Source organism: Zootermopsis nevadensis, unplaced genomic scaffold, assembly GCF_977971745.1.
Source record: "Zootermopsis nevadensis isolate Lab colony 2312 unplaced genomic scaffold, Znev_1.0 Znev_ptg000030l, whole genome shotgun sequence".
In the NCBI taxonomy this organism is placed as follows: Eukaryota; Metazoa; Arthropoda; class Insecta; order Blattodea; family Termopsidae; genus Zootermopsis; species Zootermopsis nevadensis.
The window spans coordinates 5,671,227-5,696,898 of record NW_028259162.1 but is presented as its reverse complement, the minus strand read 5'-3'; the positions used below and the strand labels follow the sequence as shown (position 1 = coordinate 5,696,898).

The following is a 25,672-nucleotide window of genomic DNA, read 5'->3' as shown; positions in this document are numbered from 1 at the left end:
GTTAGTCACATAGAACCTTCCCGCCAGTCGCTAACTTGAAGCTGCCACTAACAGGCGCACTACGTCGAAACCAGCTTCGGGAATTGAAAGTTACGAGTAAAATCACATAAGCAACAAAGTGTCAAGGACAGTGATTTACGTTAAGTTTGTCGCCAGTTGTACCGCGTGTCAAATTATTAACTTCACAAAAACAAAGTGTTGTGTAATGAAAACAATAATTATCATTTTGTGACGCCGGTTGTCAGAAAAATAGCACTTATTAGTGACAAGCCATCGCGACTGTAACGTAATAACAAAAATACGAATTGTACTTCAGCTAACATGTGACAACGAATCGATTGTTGTGATAACCGTAGAAAAGTCATTTCAACTGTACTGTAGGTAATTTCGACAAGACACAGATCGGTACAGAAACTGATAACAATTACTATAATCAACATCCAAAAGTGATCAATTGTTATGGCAACTGATTGTTACATACTTCAACTGTGTTTCGGAGAAATGAAAGAAGACAAAGTTGTTCAGTGAATGCACAATTTTATTGCATAAAATTGACAAATGATTTAGCAACGATTATTAAATTAACGACTGTTTTAATCGCACACGAACAATATCACCAAAAATGAGCGTGTCATCGAGGTCACCACTCATTGTCTTGCTCGCTCTGCTAGCAGTACCATTAGCAACAATAAAAGGTTCATCAAAACTTAACAATCACAATTTAATGCAAGATGGTGATAAAGTTCAACAAGGGAGAGTCTTGGAATTGCTTGATCAGTACGTGATTCATGTTGGTAAAGGGAGGGCGGACGATCACACGGAGACTGTAGATCTTCTGGATCAATATGTGATGCACGTGGACAGGGGGGCAGATCTGGACCTGGAAGCAAGCAGAGGTTCTACCTTGGACGTAGATCATCAGCCAGGCGGTCAAATTCGTGGACCAAGTGACATCGTGATACATAATTCTAAGGACGTGACAGATCAGAAAAGTAAAAAGAATCTCACTCAACATTTAAAATCGAAACGTGAAAAAGTTAGAGTTGACAAATTAAAAACCCTTCGAGCGATGGACCGTGTGAGAAGGAACCTTAGAGGAGTAGAAAAGGGTGATAAACTATTGATAAAACCAAAGAATCGTCTGCGATCGAGACATGAAATTCGAGCTAAGAGAAGTCAAAGAAAGACAGACAGTCATGTAGAAGAGGTGACATATTCGAACAGACCACACGAAGTCAGGAAACAGAACAGAGGTGATGTTATAGGACGGGCATCGAAACCAGGACACAGGGCGAAGAGAAGTTTGGGAAAGACCAGTACAAGCAGGGCGGAGGAAATTACCGAGGCAGATTCTAGACAGAGGCATAATACTGAAGGTGGGAACAGTATTGGTAACTCAGAAGAAGAAACTGGGCGAAATTTAGTCTCCGTAACACACTCCGTGAAGCTGGACGATTTGGTGACCTTGAGTTGGAAGGCGATGGCTGGAGAAGACTACGTCGAGTTCCTGGTGGAGGCAGCTACTAAAGGCTATGTGGGAGTGGGGTTCTCACCGGGTGGTGGAATGACCGGAGCTGACATCATCATCAGCTGGGTGGATGACAACAGTGGAAAGATATACGTTGTGGTGAGTGTCAAACCTTTCTTCTAAGAGAGATGGGAAGCCTCGAATTTGTGCTCGAGAGAGAGAGAAGTAGCTTTATGATAAATAGAGTAGACGTTTTAAAGACTTGGCTTTAAAATGTGTTGACAGGCGCCCAAGACTCAAATGAGATCTCCGATACTGGGCACAGCTGAACGTAGACTTGCATAACAAGTTGTAAATTCGGAAGGGCTACCAGTTCTTGAAACTGAAAATATTATCAGTCGGCCCGAAATATAATGTAATGTAACGTTATTTTCCATTCCTCGAGTATCTGATTAATCAACCATAAAATATTTAAGTAATCTAAAAACCTTAATTTAAACTGTGGTAGTACACCTATTTAAGAAGTTATATATTCATTACAACTCCACCAAGTCTCTTCATCTTTTTCAATTCATTTAAATCTCATTTATCTCTGTAATTAGGTCAATACATGATATATTCTTTTCTGACATAGTCAATTTCTGCCTTACAAGTACTCCTATATTCATATTAACATCACTTGTCTTCGAATAATGTACTCATCTGGGATGTTGTTTAAGAAATTCATATAGAATTTCACATACAAATTTGATTGCGCAAGATTTAAACATTATTTCCCAAACATATTTTAGAAATAATAAATTTTTATACATTTTTTCAGACATCAGGTAAATATCTGACCTAATAAATTTAGAATATTGGATTCTGCATAAGGAAAATCGCGATTTTTACGTCATCTAGCATTTTTAAAATACTTAAATTTATGAAACTACTGTGTGTAGAATATGCAGCGCGAATGTGGTAAGCAAGAAACGCATCCAGGATGTTCGTAAGGAAAATATTCTAAAGCGGTATCTTAGAAGAACAAGATGGAGACAGTAATAATATTAAGTAAGTTGTGTGGATGGTAGATGAATGGAAGTGGCGAATAATGAGTCCAAGTCGTGTTTTGTTATTAGTGGTTTTGAGTTCCTCCTACGCAGTACGTTCATATTCCATAAAAGGCGAGGAATTTTATGACTTAGTTTCTCAAAAAAAATTGTTTCCATAGTAACGTGCCAAAAATATTATTTCCTTTCCCAATATATAGCCCTGCTCCTACATTTTGGAGCCAGCTCCTAAATTTATAGCAAGTTTTTGCAACCCTGGGCCTAAACATATTCCGAAATGACTGCATGGTTCAGTGGCTCAACACCTGTAGTAGCACGCCACTGAATGTTGAAGTCTCTGTTACTATGGCAACGCTACTGAAGCGGGGGATGCTGCATCATGGACCATCATCATCTGTCCACTCGCTGCTGACCGGAGACGAGGCCACGGTCGAAGGCCAGACTGTTTCGCAAGCCAGACGCAAGAGCTCCTAAGTCTTGCAATTAAAACAATCAACTCTATGTTGTTCACACTCTTGCTGAAATAAGCCCAATTAGAAATAGATAAATTCACGAATAAACTTAAAAATAATAAGAATATACTCGATTGATTCTTAGATCCAAAGAACGAAGTTTTAACTGCAAAGTAAGTTATTAAAATAATCAAATTCATTTAAGGAAGTTTTGGAAGGAGATTATAGTTGTCTATCTAAATATATTTTCCTGATATACCTGGAAATAGTCAGGGAATCAACTAAATCCCTCGGAATAATTAGCTACCGGTCGATATTGATGCTTGCATGAGTGTTAATAATTATATACAATATCCTAAATGTCAGTTTGATTTATTCCCAGTTTTTAAAGTTCACTGTAACGTAAGATGTTAATACAGGGGAATAATATGTGGAAGTAGTTGTGAAGTGTTTAAGGACACTGAAGGCCCCGATGTTGAAGGCGGTGTTCCTTCGAAACACTGTCAATCAACTACAAGATCAACTGCGTCACAACCCAGAAGAACACGATCATTATATCCATCGCTGCCAGAACCTTAGATCTCACACATCGGGGCGATCCCCTCGAAAACACGAGACGCATGTTGAGTCCCTGAACTTGCAGACCCTAATAAACAGGCTTTAAGGGATGATTTTCCCATCGCTCCTGTGAAGCAAGTGTCAGGACGAGACAGTGAAAAAGTGGCTTGTGTAATATTCAAACACGAGCCTGTGTCACACATATAAGAAACCGGTAAATCAGGTTAGAAATTATCTTAATATCTGCAAAAACGTCGCTGCGCTGTGCTGCGTTGTTGCGATGGGGTAAAATACCGTGTGTAGGCGTGGTCCTCTACGGTCCCTTAACGTGGCTGTAAGATTCAAGGCAATTATCACGCAAATCCTGAGTCTGCATCCAATCTGACACGGAAGTCCATTGCAGTAGTATTTCTAAGGAAATCGATACGAGGTTAGCTTCCTCTCATGTTGATAAGAAGTGGCCTCAGTTTCAAATAGTTATAGAACATGCGATTCATGAGGAAATAAGCTGTTTCCTCCAATCTATAAGGCTGTTCTGGCAGAAATACAACTAGAATTCTCTCATTTCCTGACCAGAATTAGATTACGTGAGGGACTCTCAACCGATTCGACCGCAAATCTGATATGTAACAGGAAAAGGTCTCTTACTGTACCGTGTGGTATCGGGTTTGAATATCGTTAGCAAACCTGACATATTTTCTATGGTAGTTTCTTAGGTTATTTAACGACGTTGTTTCAGCTGTGGAGACTGGAGACTGAAGAATGAGATAGAAGGATGATAATGAATGGTGAGTGGGTAAGGATATGGAATATGTCGATTTTTATCTACTTTAAAGCATTTTCGCGGCATTTAGTTGGAAGTACTGAGGTAAACCACAATATCAACCAGAGGGTGTTACCGCTACAACAGGGTTTCCGAAGAAGACGTTGCCTGCTGTATGAATGTGTTTGTCTTCACAGATGGCTTGTGAATAAAATTTTATTAATTTTTTATGAAATTCTGTTAGTGTAGATCACCATGTTACTTTAACGTAGAGCTGTACTTGTAACGATGGATGTCGTGAAAACTCTTGAGTGGGATCAACAGTTGCATGATTCAATGTTAGAATTCTATAAAGTGTAATAGAACATTTTTAAGGTACAGAACGAAAAATGTGAAAGCAGCGACAACGCGAATGTTACGAATTTATTACGAAACCATCCCAGGAGAATATATGAAACTTAATATAGCATATACATTAAAATTCTCGCATATTTGTATAGATAAAAATACGGCAACAGTCAAATTATGTAGGGATCGCAGTCGTCTGCGAATTTCCTTACGATGAATACTGTGCAAAAAAACAAATGCAGTCTACAAAGAAGCCGCTGGAGAGCTCGCTTTTTGAACGCCTCGTTATAAATGTCTCAAGTTTTTTTTTTTTTTTTTTTTTTTTTTTTTTTTTTTTTTTTGCTTTATATTGGACTCGACGAAGAAAGATGTAACGAAATCATTTCGCTTCAGCCATGCCATTCTACACGGTTATTTCCAAAAGATTTTTCCTGCCAGGCCGACTTATTTGACGATTTCTTAGACATGAAGAGAAACGACATCGAAACAATAAAGCCGAAGGCGATAACAGCATTCAGTGAAATCTCAGTTGTCATTAAGAACAGAAGATTGTAACATTTTCAAATTTTGATGTAACAGTTTCGGTTCGTCGGATTTTATTCTAATCTTGGTTTATCCATTTCTATATTCGTTCATTCAATATTATTATTAGCGTATGAGCCATCAAAGTAGAAGGGAAGTAACTTCTCTTGTATTGAACAGTTTTGTAATCCACTGCAGCATCACTTTAACAAATCGCATTGAAAGTATATTTATACAATTTCTTCACACACTTTCACGGCGACTGAAGCCGGATTCCTACCAAACGCACCAACACCTGATTCGTCTCACTCCAGACTCCCTTCAAACGTAGACTCTGAAAAAATCTACCAGATTATACGGCGCTACAACCCAGAAAACAGCCAGCTTCATTCTTGCCGTTGTAAGAACCTCAGATCCTTGCTTTACCTCTCGCCTTAAATGAGCAGTTTTCTTTCAATCAGGCCTATTTAAATTATATTTGGTGATCTCAGGATCGGAAGCATTGGCCCAGGTACACGAGGATGTGATATAGGCCTATCTTGGGAAGGCTGAAAAACTTTAAGAATAATCTCCGTGTGAGGTTTTGGTACCCGCCACTGAGATGCATAAAAATAACCACATTTAAGTCTAGCAGCATGGCTGCTGGCAGGTAACAACCAGTTTTTGTTCAATCCCCTCCAGCGGAGGGGATCAAGTCGAGGAGTCTTGAGGCAAGACTCGATCCCAAGGAAAATATTTCGGCCATTAGTACCCTGTTTATAGTTTCAGTACCTTCTGAAATGTAAATACGGGATAACAGTTTTCAGAAACTTGATGAATGTAAAGAAAAACAGTGATGATTACTTATGTTACGCTAAATGGAAATTGTTCAACCGTAACTGTTGTCTCATTATGAGTGTGACGCTACATTGCTTTCTTTTGTTCTCGTAAGTTAATTGTGAACGGACAGGCGTAGCTATCAAAACATCGAATGTTATCGAAACCTCTTTAATAAGCGTGATTCGCATCAGAATAAACCTTAATCGAGTCCTAGCGACATTGTTCATGGTTTCGTGTAATGCTAACTCTGGCCTAAAAATTGTAGCTGCATTTTAAAATCATTTCCTTGAGATTCAGGGATCAAATTTTACGCCTGTATAGAACAGCAGTTAAAACTATAGTTTTGTTTATTTTAATTTCTAGGCTTCTAGACAGACACAGAAAATGCTAGGTTTGTTACATTATTTACTCTTTTCTTCATACTTAAGTTTAACTTCTTTAGCTTATGACATGAAAAACGTCGTTAAAAATTGACACTTTTGCTTTCAAGAACTAAGCAACCTTTTATATAAAGAAGAATAGATAAAAAATAATAAAAGAAACTTGGTGTAACATTCCAGGCTATGAGAAAAGTCTCCCCTTCTTTTGTGCATTCACTGGCGCGGAAGAACTGTGGGAGAAAGATCCCACGGTCTTACAAACAATCGCTTCTGGAGGGTACAGATCCAGTCAGAGGGAACCGTTGAAGCTGCGAAAAGATCTCAGTTCCCATGATAAGTCCCTAAGGGATGAACACACCTTGTCCTTAAGTGAAGACTCAGCCTTTGTGCGACTTATCTGTCTGTATCGGGAAAAAAATAAGTTGATAAATCCAAGGATACGTCTGTTATTTGCGATTACATACCTGGTTTCTTAAAATGTATAAAGATATTCGAATGAAATCTCACTACTAAACCAAGACAGTACCAAGCAGCCAGTAAGGAATGTTGATAAAACTTGAAAAAAAAGTCAAGCATTCAGAATCCCCTAAATGATGGGATTGAGAATGATCCTTAGTTGACCATAGGAACGGCTGGAAATTAAATCGTAGCTCTAACAATCTAAGGACACTGTACGCAAACAATTTTAATGGAACTGGCGTACTCAGAAAACAAATTAAACTAGTCAAAGCGTATTTAAATTAAAGTAAAGTAAAGTCAGTATAAATAATCATTTGTGTTATGCATTTCCTATTCAAAATGGCCATATTTTATTTATAACGTTGCTTTCAAGAATGTCCAAGAAAATCGGTAGAGACTGAAACTCAAAATACCGTACATAAAAACTCATTAACTCTTAAGGTGGCGACTGACTTGTAACATTTGCCTGTAATGTAACGTGTTACAAATCGAGCATTACACAAGTGAAGACAGCGAACGGAGCCGCTCGATGTGAGCCGCTCACGCTCGCGGGCGCTCCATCGTGTTGTCGGTTTTTTCGCGAATCCCTTTGAGTGTTACATTACAAGTCAGTCAGTCAGTCGAAAGGCGTCGTAACGAGCATTCACGAGTTCTTTAGATAAGAGTAGCGTATTAAATGGAACAAAGATAACACAACCTCCATGTCCGACATATTGAACGAAATGAATGGAGCACACACGAGCACAGTCAATATGTCGGACATGGAGGTTGTGTTATCTTTGTTCCATTTAATACGCTACTCTTATCTAAAGAACTCGTGAATGCTCGTTACGACGCCTTTCGACTGACTGACTGACTTGTAATGTAACACTCAAAGGGATTCGCGAAAAAACCGACAACACGATGGAGCGCCCGCGAGCGTGAGCGGCTCGCATCGAGCGGCTCCGTTCGCTGTCTTCACTTGTGTAATGCTCGATTTGTAACACGTTACATTACAGGCAAATGTTACAAGTCAGTCGCCACCTTTATCAGACACTAGTAAAGAGTATCGAAGCAAACGCGAAGAATTCTACGTAGCTAGGCAACTACAGTACCCAAAACCAGTGTTGCGATGTGACCCGAAGTCACTGTTGTGGGCAATCGCCCAAGTTAACAATCTTGGAACAACATTGTTAACCCGAGGTCTCAATGGCCTGTTTCCAGTGTTGAAACAACGTGTCCCATCAGTAACCTCGAGTCATGCCTATTTTCCAGGGAAAACGCAACAATCCAGAAGACGGACATCTTGAAATGTTCGTCAGATTTATTTTGAGCCACGTCTCCTTTCTTTCACTTTTTAAACTTTTTTTTCCTATGTACGCTGTTGTGAATATATGCATGAGTAAGTGATGCGGGAAGGTATAAACGATTTGTTAAGGAGTTTCTTGCCAAGGTGAACACAGCTATGCATAATTTTCAGAAACCAAAGGCTTTGTTAACTGCACGAACAACTTTAATTACATGACTAGCTAGCTAAGTATAGGTAAATTATTTATGTTCCTTATTAAGACGAACAGCTAACTCCAGGGAATCGGCTGTTCTGCAAAGTTGATAGCCCTTCGGCTATACAAGAAGTTCTTTACTAAAGAGGGGAAAAGAGGACAGAAAGTCTTTCTGTTGGGTACCCTCGTTCAGCTGGTCTCAGACCTGGACAGAGAGGCTTTGCCTCTTTCTTACCTGAAGACGGAAGCAGAATCCAGGTTCCGAAACGTTGCTGATATATTTTTTCATATTTCAGGCTATAGACAGTGTCCACAGGAACAATTTTACCTTTAGCCGTTTTTATTCTTAACCAAATATTATTGAGGTGATGAAATTAAGAATGGTGAGCTGACAAAGCATGTAGCACGTAGCATAAGAAATTTGAGAAATACAAAATTTTTGTCCGAAAACCTTAAGAGAATAAGAGAGCATATCTGCAAAGATCACATTCTAAAAAGTGTGTTCTGCTGGAATAAACCGTTCGATTCATCGCCATTAATAAAATCGATCCTGTCCCTAACGTGTGTGTGTATATACAGCGATAAGCAATAGAATACATCGAAATCTTAATATTCAAATTCTTGCGTTTGACAAGCTTAGAACAAACCACACAAGCTGCTGTGAGAACTTTGCGGGTAAGGACGCGAGCAGGTGTTAGCGACGAGTTCGGTTTCACCGTTGAATTTAGAGTAGCATTTACATACACGTAACAAACTATAGGGGTTTACAAACACTACGCGTTACAGGCAAACAGGTTGGAAAAATTTACTTACTCCGAGGACAACAAATCAGAAGTTTTTAATTCCATATCCTTATATTACACCGCCACGGTGGTCTAGCGGTCAGAACACTAGCCTTGTAAGCCTGGGGTCCCGGGTTCTATTCCCGGTGGTGCTCAAATTTATAACTTGTGTTGGGCAAGGCCGTGGTCTAGGCATCACGGAGTTTTCCTCCGGGGGCTTCCCCGGTTTCTCCGTGGTATCCCAACAATTACTCCACTCACACACAGAAGAAGGCAATGGCAAACCACTTCTGGATCATCTGCCAGGTCCCAGTCCGAGAAAAGGTTAGAAGGATCCTGTTCATAATATATGGACCTGTCGTCAAACAGAACACTACATATAAAAAAAATCCTTATATTAAACAACTAGGAGGTATTAAAATCAGTCCGAATGATTTCATTGATTTAGTAAATTTTATCAACTTTTTGTCGTATCTACAAATCCTGCCGTGGTTCATATCCTGAGACAGGCAAATTCAGTTCACGTATCCACATCTATTCTTCCACGCTGAATGGAAAGGCGCGTACATCCTACCAGAGGGAGTTGTGCAGATAGCTGACAAACGGTCGCCGTAAAAGAAACTTGCATATCACAAACAGACCAGTCCTTTGTTTGTTTATCACAGTGTAAGCAAACAAAAAAGTGATAGTGGAACCACGGTTCCGGAGAATTTGACCTAAATACGTCTATACGGAAAGGAAGTTTATGTATTGGCTTTATTCTAAATATTTCCTTTATACATGCTTTACAATTGAGTAAAGTTTGATTAAGACATTGCTTATTTAACTTGAATTAGTTAGGCTTAAGATGGGTCTGTGGTAGCTGAATGTAATGTAAAGTAATGTAATGAAATTTAAGGTAAGGTAAGGTAATGTAATGTTTTATAGGTAACAACAATGCTAAGTAAACAGATGACGTTTCCTAGGTAACAATAATGCTGAGTAAACTGATGATGTTTCCAAAGTAACATAACAATGAAGTTACACTTTTTCGTTCCACATTTTCGTTCCACTTTTTGCCGAATCACACTGACCCTAAAATATAGACGTATTTACGTCAAAAAAAAACGTTGCTGGATTTTCAAGCTCTGCTTCTTTAAGTTTTTCAGCTATACATAAACGCGAAACGCCAAGCCCCACCTGGCATGCGCAAAATATCACTCTCGACAGCTGCTGCAACCGTTTGAATCTCTTGGTTTCCGTTCTGCCTTGAAAGTAATGTGTGTGGCGTGCATGCGTTTAGGAGTTATACTGAATCCTTAGGACGGCTGACCAAAAAATTTTAACATTTACCGTAAGTACTTCCACGAAAGTCGGGTAGTGGCTTCATTATGGACGCGACCAATTTCTCTCTCCCATCCAAAAATCTGCAGTACGAATAAATTATTATTTGAAGACGGCCCTTATGACTGAGGCAGGAAACATCTCTGAAACGTCAGCCAGACTACACGGCGCAACAACCCGGAAGACACCTATCTTCAGTCTCGCTGCAATGAGAACCTCAAATCACACGAAGTATATTTAATAATTACCAAAACAATGATTGAATGATTTACCCATTTCGACTATTAATTAATGGATATTCCAGTAGACACGCGCCGAAATATACAAGACTTTCCCACCGCTATGGAACCCGATAGCAGTATTCAGGACTTCCACTACCAAGCGGAACTGACCTCGGAACATGGCCCAGTTCTGCCAAAATAATCGTGGTGATAATTACGCGAAACTCAACCATTCGGTCTACCTGCATATTCTGACAATGCCTAAGACTTCTGGTGGCATGATTCTCTACTAATGTCATCCAAAGTCAGACTTATATTGTAGAATAATCTAGTTAACAAATTCGGTCTCGATGTTTTAACATGAACTTAAAAACGCCTGCCAATTTCTAGCAATATGCTGTTATTTTACCTAGAAATTTTCAGACATTTTTATGCGTTCCATGTTTCCCTGATGTGTTACCTTTCTTATATAAATACCTTAACACTTCTCAGGGAATTACATATCATTAACCTCCTGGTTATATAATTTTCTCAATTTTGCTACTATGTTTCTCTTAGGTCTCTCCTCAGCACATCCTTATAAAAAAATCACTCTTTCCTCCACATAAAAATGAACTTCATGGAAATGATAGGAACTGAGCAGATTAGATAGGCGGTAATGTATCTTCGTACAGAACTCCAGCTGTCATGGATGAAATTTTCCACCATAGTCCTGAGTTTTCCAGCTCTTATAGGTATATTACGACTACTCGTCTCCTATCCTGCCAAATTAGTTATTCAAAATGTCCATTTTATCTTATCTTATCCGACTACGAACACACGAAGCTTCAATTCTCTGTGGACTGCCTTTGGTGTCGATTCAGAATCATCGCATGAAGTACGATTATTAGCTTTGACGTGAATCGTTCTTCGTCTAGTGTGCATATAAGTTCGAAGCTCTCGCGGACTAATGCCGTTCTTCCGCGCAAGTATTTAGGTAACACCTGGTGAGCCCTGAGGCCAAAACAGGCGGTTTCTGTGGAGGCGGCAGCTGGTGGAAGAGCACGCTGCCATTCTAGAGGCACGCGCCCGCCGACACAGGGGATTAGGATAACATGACAGAAAGACAGTCCACAGATAATAAACAAGACATATTTGTCTCAGAGAGGCACACACCACTGACGAAATTCGAATAAAGACGTAAAATCTACACACAGAATGGTAATGGCAAGACGAAACTGCTATTTTATTGGGATAAAAGATATTATAAGCATCTGCCGAAGGAAAGCAATAAAAGAAGGGGGTGATTCCTAGGCCACAATTCCTATTGGTCCTGTAAGCATCTGGCAATCACATCCTTACTAGAAAATACCCGTAAAGAATGACAGTAAAATTTATATAGTACTGAAATAATTGTTGCTGAAAACAAAAGAGCACATGAAAGTTAAAATAATTAATTATCTTTGTTTAACTAAAATATAATACTATTAAACGCAGTGTAAATAGTAATTTTTAAAAAATATTATCACCAACCAACAACGAATATATATTTAAATATATTACACAGAATACACACTGCGGTATTTGAACAACATTACAATTCAAGGTTCTCTGAATTTGTGCTGTTCTGTCAACAATCAGGTTCCGATCAATAATTGAAATAGTAGCAAACAAAACTACGTTTAAAAGGTGTGGTTATGTACGTCATCAAAATTTGTTTAAAATATAGACATTAGATTGTATTAATAGTTCGATTCTTTGTTTTATTAACAAGAAAATTAATAATGAGATAAATACTAAATAAGTATTATGTTGAATAACAGAGTGCCCCAAAAAGTTTAATACACAGCACCTGCTTCAGTGGTGTCTCGTCACTCAGTCGTTCACCGCTGTCAACTTTGCCACGAAACAAAAGGTGGTCATTTTGAACATCTTCATCAGATTCGCTAAATCACTAAATGTCAATACTGACGTATGTAATGGTTTATTTTTATTAAAATGTCTTTATTTCATTCCTTGAAGTCGTGTATACATAGTTTTTGTGACACTAAGTGTATGTAAAGTTGAACGCGTTTGTTAACGACAGAACCTTACTCCACAAATTCATGCGATTCACGGGCGAGCCTAATTTTTATACTGCACTCAGCTCAACTCAGTATTAATTTTAAAGAAATTATAATTACAACGGATCACCGGACTAAAGCAAACTTAATTTTCGAAAAGCTGTGTATATCAGATATACTTCAATATAATTTTCCTTTTACCAACCAAGTATCAGAAGACTGTACAGTAATTAAAATACGAGCATCGCAGGCCGTATGGATAATTAAAATTAAATAAGGAGACACTCAGGCGTAGATTCAGTATAGGACCGGATATCTCAGAGTCTTTAACAAAGATGGCGTCCACAATTAAATTTATTTTGCTTGGGTGAATTTGTTAGATTTGAGATAAATTGGAGCCTCGTCTAGATGCAGCAAAAACACTTATTGCGAAGCGCAGTTAAAGGCGAACATGCCATAATGACGATAGTCCCACTGGGAAATTTCAAGGCGATCATGTTCCACGACATATCTTCAGACAGACAGTAAACGTAATCGGTTAAACCTTGTGTTTAAAAATGCCTACGTGTGCTTCAGGGACACACGGACCTTACTAGATATGAGGTACGAGAGAGATGCTGATCAGATGTCATCTGATTTCTAGAATTTGTTTGGATGAAAAGATAAAAATACTTTGCACGTCAATACGACTCGAAACTGCGCCGAATTCTACAAGAATACGAAGTCGGAATATCGACAATTACACAGTGTTCGATATTATTAACTGTGAATTCTTGAAAACTACAGAAGATACTCCAATGAAGCATGTTCGGAGTGAGACTCCAACAGGAAGTGCCGATTGCGAGGCAAATACAGCGTTGAGCTGCCGCACCCCAAGGCAAATTCCTCTGCACACCTCACATCCGCTTACCGTCTGTCTGTCTACTGCAGAAGAATAAGAATGGCGAAGGTACGAAAGCAGCATCTGACTTTACGCGGAATTAAGACTTTTGAAGCAGTGAACATATTTACAAATGAACAGATCATATGTTGTATTACAGAATACATTTATTTGTTATTTAGTGCTCTATCTGACGACAGGTCCATATGAACAGGATCCTTCCATCCTTTTCTCGGACTGGGACCTGTTCATATACGTTCTTGGCAGATGATCCAGAAGTGGTTTGCCATTGCCTTCTTCTGTGTGTGAATGGAGTAATTGTTGGGATGCCACGGAGAAACCGGGGAAGTCCCCGGAGGAAAACTCCGTGTTGCCTAGACCACGGCCTTGCCCAACACAAGTTATAAATTCGGGCACCGCCTGGAATCGAACCCGAGACCCCCCAGGATTACAAGACCAGCGTTCTAACGGCTAGACTATTGTGGCGGTCTACAGAATACATAAACCACGTTAAATTCGCCGCCGTGAGAACCTCAAATCTCACCCATAAAATTTGCTTCCTACCCTAAAGTAATCGCAACCCTTGGTTATGGATACCATGAAACCTAAAATATGAGTACGTGGTTTATCCTTGGACCCCGCTGAACATCAAAATATGCCATGTCCGCTTTCCTTCACATAATTTCAGGTTCAACGTACAGTGCTCGTATCGTTTCAATTACAGTTTGAAGCTTTGAAAGCGTTGTTAAATAAACTAAAAAATATATATCGTTGACACGCGTTTTCGAGAAACTATTGCACGGAACGTGATATTGGACTGCCTGGAGCAGAAAATCATTAACAGTGATTCTGAACCAAAATGTGAAGAGGAGAATTTGCCTGTGGGCAGCAAACAACGTGAATGTTTCGATACTGCGTCGTCACACGGTTTCTTCTTCGTAACAGCGTGCACTTAAATGCTCTGTTTTCGGTCGAGAGCGTTAATTGCGAGGGTCTTGCTTGACGAACCAAGCAACATACTCCGAGCCTGCACAAGCCAGGCGTGAAGTTTCATCCTCCTCTACGAAGTGGAAGGAAATTACAGCAATATGAGTCAGTCACGAGGTGTAACTTCCATTGTCAAGCTGAGCCTTAATTGTACAGGTAGCTCAACAAATATCTACACACGAAAGCGACACATTCATGATTATGTATGATTTGAGGTTTTCACAGCTGTAAGTATGAAGATTCTTCGCCCTGATGACGAAGACAGTATGACCTCTGAAACGTTGGAAAACATCGACCAGACTACACAGCGTAACAACCCAGAAGACAGAAATCTTCATACTCTGATGACGGAGGCAGTATGACCTCTGAAACGTTAGTAAACATCGACCAGTCTACACAGGGCAACAACCCAGAAGACAGAAATCTTCATACTCTGATGACGGAGGCAGTATGACCTCTGAAACGTTGGTAAACATCGACCAGACTACACAGCGCAACAACCCAGAAGACAGAAATCTTCATACTCTGATGATGGAGGCAGTATGACCTCTGAAACGTTGGTAAACATCGACCAGTCTACACAGCGCAACAACCCAGAAGACAGAAATCTTCACACTCATCGCCCTCATGACTGAGGCAGTATGACCTCTGAAACGTTGGTAAACATCGACCAGTCTACACAGCGCAACAACCCAGAAGACAGAAATCTTCATACTCTGATGATGGAGGCAGTATGACCTCTGAAACGTTGGTAAACATCGACCAGTCTACACAGCGCAACAACGCAGAAGACAGAAATCTTCATACTCATCGCCCTGATGACGGAGGCAGTATGACCTCTGAAACGTTCGTTAACATCGACCAGACTACACAGCGCAACAACCCAGAAGACAGAAATCTTCATACTCTGATGATAGAGGCAGTATGACCTCTGAAACGTTGGTAAACATCGACCAGTCTACACAGCGCAACAACCCAGAAGACAGAAATCTTCACATTCATGATTAGAGTGTCTGCTTCTATGGGTATAAACTTATAGTACGATACACCGAGAGTCATTATTTGCATTATTTCCCGGCCATTCCAATTTAATTCTTTCAATTCTGGATCGGAACAAGATAGAAGGGGTCTTAATCTTTATCCGCAGAGTGATTCTTGATGTGGGTTGACGCAAGATACCGAAGCCCGCCTTCCTTCCTTTCTGTGTGTGTTGCATTCCTTATATCTGGAATATGTTAAATCCAGGCATTCGACGTCAGTTCTATGAGGTCTGCCTGGTTGCTATGGGTTTCCTAGCTCAATGAAGCAGTCTGGCGAGGAGAGAATCATTCTGGTAGAAGGGCGAAGGTCATCATTAGTAACCCTCGTTTTATTTCTGACACTATTGTACGTTTACGTGTTGGACTCTTGTGTCATTTACGCTGTTTTTGTTGTAATCTTCCTGTGTTGACCATCCATTATACATCCCAATGTTATTCTTTGCCCCTTCGTCCTCTTGAAGGCAATTAATCCCATTAGTGGGAATCAACTCGCCGTCAATCCGCGAAGGCAGAAGGAAGTGATAACGAGTGTGTATTCCTTCTTTTGTTTTGTAGGACTCGTACGGACAGGACACAAATGGAGCGCCAGTAGCTGACCCAGAGCAGGACTGCACCCTAGTGGGCGGACATCAGAACGAGAGTCACACCGTGGTCAGATTTCGGCGCGCTCTGGACACGTGTGACAGTACCCACGACTATGTGCTGGGGGTGAGTCCTGTAAAACTGCTTTACCCTCTGACGTTCGGTGCTACCGCGAAGAAAACACTTCAACGTTACGATGATCAACTTTTTAATGCTGTTGAAGAAAATTATCGCTGTTTACAACGGAAAGTAAACGAAACCATAAACACATGATGAACATTTATTGACTGTTGAAGCACTTGGCTTAAAACGTGCAAAGTTTCCAGAAATGAGTCATAATTATTCTGCAATTAAATTTGTTATTGGAGGTCATACTAAAAATCTTTGGGAGAAATTAATTTGTTGCGTCTGTCAGTTGGGCCTACAATCCCACCTTACATAACAAGCGGGAGGAGGAATAGCTGACAGTAAATTTAACAGCTGCAGGATGGAAGATCGGGGTTCGATTCCCAATACGGATAGAATTCTTCCTTTTTCTCCACCACGTCTATACCAGACGTGCAACCGCCCCCTTTGCTTTGAAGTTGCTGCCAGCAGCTCATTTCCCGCAGGAAGCTGATTTTTCGCCTACATCAGCGCCACGGTTAAGAGTGGAGCTTTACCTCCACTAACACGTCCGTCTTTATAAAATGATTTTGCTTTCATACAAAGCTCAAACTTCTCTAAAAGCTTGTCGCTCGAAACTTATCTGGCACACATTCAGATCTCTTTAAGACTTAAACGTAATTTTGAATTTTTTCCATGTGGTAAATATCTCAAATATTCAAAGTAAAACGCTGGTAATCAGTGGCCCTATGCAGTGTGGAACCTGCAGTGTTTCAGCTGTAAAGATTACATGAGTCAAATAAGAAAGCTACAAACAACTATGAATTTCAATAAGAACAACCGGCAACCCGCCCGAAATTTGTTCTGGATACGTCAGTAGACGGATCTAGAGCATCAGCGTTGCACCATTCTGGCCGGTTTATGCAGTTTCATGCCAAGACACGTAATTGCCGTGTTGCTGTTGCCAGGGAGACACTGTGCGAGTGATATGGGCGACGCACGACGCCGACCCGATGCTGGACGGCGGGGAGTTAGTGGGGATGACTTGGCACGGCAAGGAACACCGAGGGGTTCGCAGCCTGCAACTCCTGACCCCGCCCGTCAAGAAAGCGGCCCCACGCGGGCTCCAGACACAGAACTGGGACGTCACTCAACGAAACGTGAGTAACTTCTGATGCGCCGTCATGATGGTTAAGCATTACATCACGATTATGTCGGACAGTCTTCGGTATGAAGATGACTGTCTTCTGGGATACTGCGCCGTGTAATGTCGCATAAAGCCACGGATGTTTCAGATGTGTTTAATGTCTCCAACATCAGGGCGATCGCCTCAGTCACTGAAAAATACCCAATATAACTGTGGTCTAACGGGTCTATTTTCTTTGCATGCGCCTTTCGGAAACGTCGGTTTGACCATAAGTTTGGTCTGTTCTCAGTTCACGGTTCCGGACAACATGGACACCCTGTACTGGTGCAAGATATTCAAGGTGCCTTCACTCCAGAGGAAACATCACATTATCGGCGTAAGTACTCGATGTCTGAGTAAAACCATCAGAAATCACGTCTCGATCCTTGATGCAAGGAGGATAAACAGCGGTCTCTGAATTACACGGTCCACGAACTCAATAAGTAATATCAAGTCATCTTAAAAATGTTTGTTATTCGTCACACTAAATATCCATAACCAGAGGAATTACAATGAAAAATACGTAATAATTTCTGTCTGTCATTACACATCTTACAAAGAACATTTAACAGGCATGATATCATCCTTATAAGAAGTTTCACAAGCCAAAGCTCTGGTTGGAAAAATATTTTTCCTGATTTAACCCATATAAGAACGTTCTTGTAGGAACATACGTTCCAATACACACAATCACTTCAGCATCAGCCCATGCAAAAGCTTCTTCATATATGTCGCTGTTTCAGTATGAGCCAGTGCTGCAACCCGGAAATGAGCGCTACATACACCACATGCTACTTTACGAGTGTGTGGCACCTCACCATTTTGCATCCCTGGACTCCATGTTCCAGAAGTATGTGGAACACCCAGGAGAATCCTGCTATTCCAGCGCGATGCCTACAGAATGGGACCAGTGTATGACCGCCATCGTGGCATGGGCCATTGGCTCTCAAGGTAAAATTCTGATAAATCCACGTGTGCAGTTTATTTTCGAAACTCACATTCCCAGCAAGATGATAAAAATATGGTGACTATGGATGTTCAGCTGTGAACTGTAGCGCCAAGGAGAAAAACCTGCAATATGCTGTACTTCGGCATTTGAGTGTAATAAGAGTCACTTGAAGGGCTTTCCTAGGGACCATAAAATAAGAATAACACAGGAAGACAAAATGTGGAATATTTCCAGCACCTCCCAATGCACTCATCATATTCCATTAAATATTGTTGGACGTGAGACATATATGGCCCCTCCATTATGCATTAATTTTACGTATTTGTAACAGAAACACGTAGAAGTCGGAACAAAGTTGTTTGTGGGGACATACAGACCACCCACAACCCAGCATGAGTGACTAATAGCTTTTTACCGTCTATGTGCAGGTGAATTCTTGCCTGACCACATAGGACTACCTCTTGCTGATGGTGACAGAGCGAAGTATTTCATGCTGGAAATTCACTACGACAATCCAGGGTTCAGAAAAGGTAAGAAGGAGCGATGTCATATGATCTTGAGCTGCATCTCTGGAATATTCAATTCTGCAGGGACAAAATCAGTTCTCTTGCTATATAAATAATATTTAATCAGTTTATCAGGAGTCAGATGTGTACTGACGTGTATCTACAACTGTTACAGAAACACCATACATAATGATTTGCACTAGCTGTTAATTTATTAAAGTTAATTTAAGATAATCAGAATCAGAATCCTCGCCATAAGCAAAATTGTTCTTCTACCTAAGATATTTCCACTTTATTTTTATATTTTATTGAACAAATAAGTTTATATGTTGAACTGATAAAGAAACTACGTAACAGCTCACACATCCCATACAACATGACCTTCAATGAAAATATGGTATTTATCCAACTGGTCAAGAAATCCCATGCTTTTATGGGGTTAGATGATTCATGACCGTCATAAAAAAAATCAAAAATTAGACTCTCCTTTACCTGGATGGTGTTTTCACTTGAAGTTTTCCAGCCAAAATTATGTGTTGATTACTCATTTTCTTCATACATGTCACATGCCCTGCCATATGTTTATAGATCAAGCCAACGAAAAGTTGGGACCCGCAGTGCTCAGGCACTTGAAGAACGGGTCGTTCCCAGTATCCCAGTACCCAGATGAAAGATACAAATTATAAAACTCCTCATTATGTAATTTCCTCCAATATTGTATTACTTCCTCTCTTGTAGATGAACATTTCTTCTTTGGCACTTTGTTTTCAAAGACTCTCACTCTACGATCCTATTTCCTTAGAATGATAAAGCAAGTCTCATATCCACACAAAGAAACGTCGATATTGCATGGTGCATGTATTTTCTGCAGTAAAGGACAACTCCGGTATCAGAATCCACTACACGGAGGACCTGCGTCAGTATGATGGCGGCATCCTGGTGAATGGAATCACCATCACGCCCCTTCACATCGTGCCTCCGTACCAGCGAGAGTATCGCACGGCAGGCTACTGCAGTTCACATTGTACCCACAGAGTGAGTTCAACACAGCTGTTTCTATACTTTCAGCATCAGTTACGAGCCTTTTGGAGCAATTCACACGTAATATATCTGAATAGCTAACATCAAACATAGAACATTAATTCAAATTAATTTAAATGCAGACATTTAATTGGTTTCCATTTGAAATACAGAATTTAAGTTTGTCGAAAATATATAACTCAAATTTAAGTACACCTAAATGCAGAACACAAATTCAAGTTCCTTCAAAACACAGACTTTTAATTCAAATTTGTTTAAAATAAATATCCTGATTTCATTTGTATTTTGTCAGCATAAATCCATCTAAATCAGTGTCATTTTTTAAGTGACACCACATCTATTATTGTGGAAAGATTAAAAATAACCATGTTCACTGAAATCATACAATTTTTTTTCTTACCCTGAATTAACTCAGTCCTAAACACTTTTACATCTTCAATGATTAAAGTTCTTTATGCATCAAAACACCAAAATTAAAATGTTAATTAAAATGAAATTCCCCATGGAAATATTTCCTACACGCAAACATAATCTTTTGTTCACGAAAGTAGCCACAGAAATCGTTTCCTTGAGCAAAACTATTGCTTTGATCACAATTCAAACTATTATTTTGTATAAAAAATTTATCTTTTACACAGATGTTCCCACAGACGGGCATCAAGCTCGTGTCAGTGGTTCTGCACTCTCACCTAGCAGGCAAGAAGCTCAGGCTACGTCACATCCGAGAAGGCCGCGAGTTACCGCGTATCGCTGAAGATGATAACTACGACTTTAACTACCAACAGGCAAGAGTTCTTCCCGAAGAAGTAGCCGTCTTCCCTGGCGATGAGCTAGTGACCGAGTGCGTGTACCAGACGCCCAACAGGACTGAGCCCACATTCGTAAGTTATTCGGCCTTCGTGCTTACCAGCCTCTCGGCTAGGATGAAAATTTACAGTTCATTCAGTTTTATCATTAACAATTATTAGAACTAGGTCTATGTTGAATGCAGAAAATGAAATTAATCAGTTATCATTCTTAATTCATAGATAATTGTCAGATAATGCAATACCACTGATGGAATTTTCATTTTATTACTTAGAAACTTCAGCTACAATAAATCTGTTTACGCTTTCTTCCAGTAATAAGATGTCGACTATATACGATAGCGTAGTTTTTACACATTTAGCAAATTCACTTGACTTGATACGAGATCTGTTCACAGGGTGGCTACTCGACAAAAGAAGAGATGTGCCTTGCCTTTGTGTTGTACTATCCACGCACCCAACTCGCTGCCTGCTACAGTATGACTCCTGTCAAGTACTTCTTTGAGACTTTCGGTGTTCGCGAGTTCTATGACATGGACATGGACACAGTAGAGAAGATGTTTCTCGATGTAATCCGCCCAGACAATAAGTAAGTTCTACCTACGCAACAGAACTGTTTCTTGTAACCCGGCCACTCTATTTACTGGGATACTGGGAACGACCCGTTCTTCAAGTGCCTCAGCAATGCGGGTCCCAACTTTTCGTTGGCTTGATCTGTAGACATTCGGTAGGACTCCTTGGACGAGGGATCGGCCCGTCGCAAGGCCTACCTGTACACAGGACAGCACAACACAGAAAAACATCCATGGCTTGAGTGGGATTCGAACCCACGGTCCCAGCGACCAAGCGGCCACTGCGGACCCCAATCTATTTACATATTAATTTTTAAAGTTCTTTCCTCGCAGAGGAAACATAAGCTCATGGTATAATAACGTGTTCTGATTTGTTTGTTTGTTGTTTTGTTTGATATTGCTACCTAACACACTAGGCTAATTCCCGTCTGCATAAAAACAGGCGAAAGACTAAACAGTTTTTGGAAGCTAGAGTTGAGGATACCAGAACAAGAGGAAGACCTAGAAAGAGCTACTTGGATACTATTAGAGAAATAGGACAGGTTAAGGGGAAAAGTTTAACGCAGATGAAATCCTTAGCAAGGGATAAGAAGGAATGGAGGAGGTGGACCGAGTAATCAACCCCGACGCTATAAAGGCAAAAACGGGAGATTACAAAGAAGATACAGATAGGCCTGTCTTCCCTTACAAATGCGAAACAGCACGTGTATTCACTCAATTTGCTTTCGTGTCTTAGGCAAAGTTCGAACAGAGTATCGGGGTCTACAGCTGCGACAACGACCAGCACAGCGCCCACTTTCCCAACTGGACCTACAGATGCTCTGGATGACGAAGCAAACAAACAGGCAATCTCAATGCTAAAGCAAATGAAAGAATTTGTGGTGAAGGATGAAGACGGTAGCCAAGGAAGTTCTGGTGGGCTGTTCGGGGAGCTTGTTATAAGCAAGCCAGATGAGTTCCGGAACAGAAGCTTCACATCTCATCTGGTTGAGCTACCATGGACAGAGAGGTTGCTCACCCAACGAGTAGAGGAGTCCTTGTATGCTGGCAAGCACATGGTATTCTGCAGAAAGCATGATGACCAGCTTGCTATTGTGAGTAATACCACTTCTTCCTATTATTATCGTAAAGCATATTTTGTCCTGACACTTCATTGAAAGTTTCTCCTGGCAAACAACAATAAAATAGTACTTTCAAACAGGCCATTACCACAACCTTTAAAATGTTAATGTACTCATCTTTCGTCATAATTATCACATGTTGCTGTCTGCTCATGACTATTCTCGTCCACCGTTTCAGTGGCTTGTATATTTACGATGATGTGCAAAAAAGATTTTGTCCAGCCCTATTTCTTATGCAAACTCTTCTTGCAAAAATGTTTTTATGTTTCATGTCAGAAGCCCAGGCTTCTTCTGTCGCCCTTCCAAGCTCTCCATTAATTTTTCTTGACTTCCGCCATTGTAAATGTGTCTTATTTTGTGTCTCCTGCTTTGCTTTAGCCAACGCCTGTGACTTATGTTTTTAAAAAGCAAATTATTTTCTTTTCCAAAAAATCGATGACATCTTGTTTTTAGTGGGTGTTGACATTTTTACGAAGTCACTGATTGGTGGCTTTCACTGCCCTTCCAAATAATTTACAAATCTGTTCGAAACCAGTTTTTAATGTGTGGTTCTGGTTTACCCAGGGTTCGTCTAAGTACAATACCGAGCGCTAATTGCGAGAAAACCTAATTTGGTGCAGAAACGCCAACTGTCCCGCAACGATGTCATTCTTCTCCGTCCACCTTTCTTTTGTTTTACATCTGAATCCTATGCGTTTTAATATTCTTAAAGCTGAAAAACGTAAGTTTTGGTATCCCCTTTTAAACTTGAGCGCCTTTCAAATATAACTGATTGAAGTTTTCTTCTGACATAGAAATCCATCACAATCCTGTTTATGAATTCTTTATTAAAGTCGTCAAGGTATGTTACTTTTCTTGGCATGATGACTTTATTTCTGGGTCACAATAACCGGATCTCTCTGCCGCAATAAATACGTGAAACCCTTTATTTATGAATGTCACAAACTTCGGTTGCTATGGCTTTCAACTTCCAGCATTAAGTCTGCTTCCTTCATCTTCACTCGCAAATTTTGGAATAAACTGTAAGCTCTAAGTAGGATTTGAGGTTCTCACACGGTGAATACGGTCAGTGCATCATTATCAGCGCCCTGATGATAGAGGCAGCGAGCACCTCTGAAACGTAGGTAAACATCGACCAGACTACACAGCACAACAACCCAGAAGACAGAAATCTTCATACTCTGATGACGGAGGCAGTATAACCTCTGAAATGTTGGTAAACATCGACCAGACTACACGGCGCAACAACCCAGAAGACATAAATCTTCATACTCATCGCCCTGATGACGGAGGCAGTATGACCTCTGAAACGTTGGTTAACATCGACCAGACTACACAGCACAACAACCCAGATGACAGAAATCTTCATACTCTGATGACGGAGGCAGTATGACCTCTGAAACGTTGGTAAACATCGACCAGACTACACAGCACAACAACCCAGAAGACAGAAATCTTCATACTCTGATGACGGAGGTAGTATGACCTCTTAAACGTTGGTAAACATCGACCAGACTACACAGCTCAACAACCCAGAAGACAGAAATCTTCATACTCTGATGATGGAGGCAGTATGACCTCTGAAACGTTGGTAAACATCTACCATCTACATCGGCCCCACTTCTGCACCCGTCTTAAATGAGATGTGTAAGGCTCCATCCATAACGCTAATGAGTTTTCCCGAAAAATGCCTGAAGAGGTTCCACCACGCCCATAGAAGCTTGTGTGGCATGTAAGCTGCCTGGTAACTGCAGTGACCTGCACAGAGAAATTCTCTGAACTCCTCTCGGAATAAAAATAATTACGCGGTCAGTTAAAACTGTGCAGAATCCGGCAGGTACAGAAGTAAATACTCCACAAAACTGCACCAATTCATAAGAAACTGTAGAGGACGGAATAAGCGTATGACGATAATATTTTGAATTTCAATCGATTTGCGTTTCTAGCGGGATTTCGTATTCTTGAGAGCTGAGGTTTTCACTGCGGTAAGAATCATGATGCTGTTGTTTTAGGTCTTGGCGCCATACAGACTCGTCGATACATGCCAGTGTTTCGCAGAGACACATTGACTCCATCTTCAGGGCTGAAGTGGACAGCACAGAATTCCTTAAAAACAATTCCACGTTTTCTCGCTGTCAGATCATCCACTTGACGCTTTAAAATCAATTTTATCAGATTTTACAGTCACGTCATTCGCATGTTGCCGTACCACTGACCCAGATTTATTAAATGTTTAGGCCTCGCACTTATAAACCAATCCCACGATCTGAGGATGTCGTTGGCTGTCTTCTCAGTTCTAACGCTGTGTGGACTTGTAAGTGGATGCCAGCTTTTCGGAGGAACATACTTCCTCCATCTTCAACCAACACAAAAGAGGGAGTAAAAGATGAGGGAGGTATAAATCGCAGGATGACATTTGGGCTGAATATTGACACTTCCACATGTGCTAAATAAAACAAAGTCGATTATGCAAATACACACGCAAAATCTTAACAGTCTATTTTCCGTATGCTAATACAGCGTGTTTGGCAGACAGCTTATAATCGAATTTTCCGTGTTCAGCAATAATTATTCACATTATTTTCACGCGTACAATAGAATCCGCGTTGGAGAAAAGTCTACTCTGTTTGTTTGTTTCTTTGTTTGTTGTTGTTTTTTTCTCTAAACTAAAACTAAACAAGACAATTATATTTTGAACCTCAACAGTCTATCAGTGTTGGCCAAAACACAAATAAATGTACTGACGTCGCACTGTGACATGCCGTACGCTTTGTACGAAACACGATATTTCATGAAGTTTTAATTTTGTTTCAGCCGTTGACCATAACTTCATTTCCCAACTTTACGGAACTGCCAGACGAAACCAAGAACAAGACAAAATGTGAAGGGAAGATCAGGAATTTCTTGGGCAGTGGCAACACTGCTGTCTCTTCAATTAATGGCATTAATAACATTATACTCCTCCAGTTCACAATCCAAATAGTCGTTTTCATCACAAGGTTTTGAGCAGCAGGCCTTAACACCAGCAACACCAGAAGTATTGAGCTTCAATAGACAACGATCAGTTCTTGAGTTTCTAGTTATCGAAAAAGGACGTAAACATGTTCCATATTTCACAAAAACACTGGCATTGTTTGCAGTTTTATAATATTTAAACAGCTAGGTTAACGCCCGAACTAAATAACGCTTCTTTCCACAAATAAAATTTTATCCTATTGCACACCGAAAAA

The 25,672-nt window shown here is 40.3% G+C and overlaps 1 protein-coding gene across 1 annotated transcript; it reads left to right on the top strand.

Moving 5' to 3' along the window:
* LOC110834372 (MOXD1 homolog 1) lies at positions 1–25,672 on the top strand. The gene is made up of 11 exons (XM_022073464.2): positions 1–1,627; positions 16,130–16,282; positions 17,230–17,421; positions 17,698–17,784; positions 18,191–18,398; positions 18,825–18,926; positions 19,774–19,937; positions 20,582–20,824; positions 21,148–21,338; positions 22,058–22,415; positions 25,257–25,672. The coding sequence occupies exons 1-11, from the start codon at positions 623–625 to the stop codon at positions 25,446–25,448; spliced, it is 2,895 nt and encodes a 964-aa protein (XP_021929156.1). The 5' UTR covers positions 1–622; the 3' UTR covers positions 25,449–25,672.

What these genes read in the sequence shown, in the direction of transcription:
- LOC110834372 (XM_022073464.2), top strand. Translation starts at nt 623, where the DNA reads ATGAGCGTGTCATCGAGGTCACCACTCATTGTCTTGCTCGCTCTGCTA. An exon ending in GTTCACATTGTACCCACAGA is followed by an intron (nt 19,938 to 20,581) that starts GTGAGTTCAACA and finishes TCTTTTACACAG; the next exon opens with ATGTTCCCACAGACGGGCAT. An exon ending in ACAGGACTGAGCCCACATTC is followed by an intron (nt 20,825 to 21,147) that starts GTAAGTTATTCG and finishes ATCTGTTCACAG; the next exon opens with GGTGGCTACTCGACAAAAGA.